The sequence below is a fragment of the Bidens hawaiensis genome, unplaced genomic scaffold, assembly GCF_021521415.1.
Source record: "Bidens hawaiensis isolate Kalapana, Puna unplaced genomic scaffold, B.hawaiensis_p1.1 tig00047466_1, whole genome shotgun sequence".
Lineage (NCBI taxonomy): Eukaryota > Viridiplantae > Streptophyta > Magnoliopsida > Asterales > Asteraceae > Bidens > Bidens hawaiensis.
Genome location: NW_027498479.1, coordinates 51,732 through 55,239, shown reverse-complemented (window position 1 = coordinate 55,239; position 3,508 = coordinate 51,732). Strand labels below are relative to the sequence as shown.

General features: G+C 38.8%; 1 protein-coding gene across 1 annotated transcript; it reads left to right on the top strand.

Moving 5' to 3' along the window:
* The first annotated feature begins 476 nt into the window (after positions 1 to 476).
* LOC143597004 (cytochrome P450 94A2-like) lies at positions 477 to 2,893 on the top strand. Its single transcript, XM_077075631.1, has 2 exons — positions 477 to 1,606; positions 2,499 to 2,893. The coding sequence occupies exons 1-2, from the start codon at positions 499 to 501 to the stop codon at positions 2,837 to 2,839; spliced, it is 1,449 nt and encodes a 482-aa protein (XP_076931746.1). The 5' UTR covers positions 477 to 498; the 3' UTR covers positions 2,840 to 2,893.
* The last annotated feature ends 615 nt before the right edge of the window (positions 2,894 to 3,508 follow it).

Sequence of the window (3,508 nt, the reverse complement as noted above, 5' to 3'; positions counted from 1 at the left end):
TGATACGACAGTGTGTATTAAATTAAATGGCAGTTTTGTTCACCGGGAATTAAATATTATATAATTTTAATTTGACAGTATAAATGAGAAAATACTTTAGCCTTTTTAATACAATACACCCGACCGACCGAACAAACACACCCTCAATGTGAGTAGTTTGAATGAGTGGTAGTTATTTGCTTCAAATGTGTGGATGGATACAGCTCTACACAAACATTTCTTTGACTTTTCTGAAACAGTGAAGCTATAGAATATAAATTAGTTTTGTGCGATTGTTTTTTTTCTTTAAGAATTCCAAATATCCTAAACTTTGATATCTGATTTTGAACACTCCTACCTTAAATAGTCGGCTTTTATTCGATGTTCGTGAAAAAAAAGTTTAATATTAAATTTTCATTTGAGAATAGGGTGTTAATTTGCCAAGGGTATGGAAATGTCATAATGTTTGAAGTCCTATAAATACATACAGCCAAAAACCATAACGCAATATCAACAAAAATGTTGAACTACCTACTTGTCTCTTGTTTTCTTCTACCTTTCCTATTCATCTTCTTCAAATCCAAATCCAACACGAAATCATCACCCAAATCATATCCAATTATTGGAGATTACTTCATAATCAAGGCTAACCGCCATCGTCGAACCGAATGGACGACCGACCTCATCCGCAACTCCCCCACATCAACCAACGTCATTCGCCGTCCGTACGATCACGACCACGTCCTCACGGGCAACCCTGCAGTCGTTGAGCACATCCTTAAAACCAACTTTCCAAACTACCAAAAGGGCATACCTGGTCATAACGTCCTCTTCGATTTCCTCGGAGACGGAATCTTTAACGTTGATGGGGATCAATGGAAGTCCCAGAGGCAACTATACAGCCATGTATTTAGTACAAAGTCACTTCGGTATTTCGTGGAACATGTCGTGGACACCGAACTAAACGAACGTCTAATTCCCATGTTAGCCACTGCTGCGGCTAATGATACTGTTCTTGATCTTCAAGATATTCTTCAAAGATTTGCTGTGGACAGTATTTGTAAAATCGCGTTTGATTATGATCCAGCTAGCTTAATTCCATCGTTGCCACCAACAAAATTCGCAGTTGCGTTTGATGACGCTCTTCGTATCACCCTCATGAGGTTCTTTACGGTTAAACCTATGTGGAAAATCAAAAGGTTTCTAAACATCGGGTCCGAAAAACAACTCAAAGAAGCCAAATCAGAAATCCGTGAATTCACTAAGAAAATCCAGAGTAAAAAGCCGTCTAGTGATAATTTGTTGGCACGATTAATAAGCTCTGGTCACTCAACTGAAGGCTTTGTTACGGATGTTTTAATCAACTTAATATTTGCGGGTAGGGACACAACTCCGGCCGCCTTGACCTGGTTTTTCTGGTTAGTTTCCAAGAATCCGGGGGTTGAAAGTGAAGTTGTTAAAGAAATCAATAAGAAATCGGATTCGCCATCTTACGATGAAGTTAAGGAGATGGTTTATACTCATGCTTCTCTCTGCGAAAGCATGAGGCTCTACCCGCCGGTTCCGGTGGTCAATAGAACCGCGATGGCCGACGATATTTTGCCTGATGGGACAATCGTGAAGAAAGGTATAAATCTGGTCATAATTCTTTCTTATGTACGGCCATCTTTTGTACCCGAGCCAAAGCCCGGCTTGGCTCGTGGCTCGGCTCGCTCTTTGGCGCGTTTAAATTCAAGCTCGAGCTCGAGTTGAGCCGAGCTACCTCGTTTAATTTCAAGCTCAATCTCGAAGCCACGCTGGCACGACTCCTTTACATTCCTAATATTATCAAGTACTAGTAATATAATAGTACTATGTTGGTAGTTATAGGGGGTACATAAACTGTATTAAGAACAACTAAGAGATGAACAAGAAAACTTGGAAAATTACTCCTTCAAGTTTAGTAAATACGATGATATAAATTACAAAGAACTAGATATACTAATTAATTCTTGAGTGGTGGTGGTCTTAACTAAAGGTGTATTCGTTGGAAAACAGAACTCTAACGCCGCTAGTTTCAGGTCTCCGGAAAACGTTTTTTGCCGGAAAACTCACATATTCGTTGGAAAACTCAACTTGAACACCACCACCACCTACTGACTCACCACCAACCAATTTTCACCACCATTTGATCACCATCAATTCACTCTGGTTGTGGTTTTAGGGCTCCGACAACCTCAATAACTGGGTTTTTACCAGAAAAATGTTCATAAATGTTCGATATAAGGTTACAAAGAGGTTTCAGTCGAAAAGATTGAGTTATCCGACGAAAATTGTGATTTTTCCAGCCAATAATATTTTTCCAACGACATGCAACTAACTTTATTAGGGTTTCTGATAATCGTGGATTGTTATAAAAAAATACACCTTTAGTTGGGAACATCACTAGCACGTGTTAAGTTGAGATTGTTATTTGCCAACAGGGCATAGTTGAGATCATTTAAAACTAACTTTCCTTAAGTTATTTATTTAATTAACAGGTATGACAGTGGGTTACCATCCATATGCAATGGGGAGAATGGAGAAGTTGTGGGGTCCAGATTCGAAGGAGTTCCGGCCAGAGCGATGGCTTGAGAAGGATGAGAAGACGGGGAATGTGAGTTTCAAGGATAGGGATCAATATACATACTCCGTGTTTCAAGCAGGTCCAAGGATTTGCATGGGGAAGGATATGTCCTTTTCGCAAATGAAGAAAGTGGCGGCTGGCGTTTTACGACGGTTTAAGGTGGTTCCAGTCATGGATGATGAGCCTAGTTTAATCACGACTATAACGTCGAAGATGAGAGGTGGGCTTCCTGTGAAAATTAAGGAACGAAAATGATGATATATTATTAACCTACCTAGGTACGTGGGTATGGTGTAATAAAACACTTCTATATAACGTTTTAAGAAATAACTGGTATCTGAACCCACCCGTATTGCGTGGGGTTGTGAAACCATAGTCGAATAAGTTTGATATTAGCAGTCATTACTCATATAGCCATATAGCCTTGTTTTACATTATATAAAATGGCATTTTCAATAAAATAAAATAATTACAAAATTGTTGAACAAGATCTACCAATATCATTATAATATTGTCATGTGTTGCCACAACGTGTTCTGTCTCAATATGATGTCCATGAGCTTCTGTTTGGTTGTAGCCTTTAATGACTTAATATTATTTTAAGTCAATATCTCATTTAATAAAGCAACAACACACTGTAATCCATGAATCACATAAAGCCATCTGTACACAGCACACACAAAGTCCACTGTAGCACATCTTTGACTAAAAATGGTCAAGAGCAAATAAGCTAAATAATAACAATTCACAATCGATACATCGCTGCCATAAACGACATGTCACTGATGGCCGTATCAGAAACCGTCTCGGTAGACACAAAATCAAAACGGTTTGATCGGAAAACACATGCAAGAGGATGATGAAATAAGAGAGAACAAAAAATGTGATGGTGGGAATGATACATAGTGTCGGTAGGTGTCATCA

Bases quoted from the DNA above. Each gene is read 5' to 3' on its own strand.
- LOC143597004 (XM_077075631.1), top strand. From the start codon at position 499: ATGTTGAACTACCTACTTGTCTCTTGTTTTCTTCTACCTTTCCTATTC. The intron at 1,607-2,498 runs GTATAAATCTGG...TTTAATTAACAG, and splicing joins TGGGACAATCGTGAAGAAAG to GTATGACAGTGGGTTACCAT.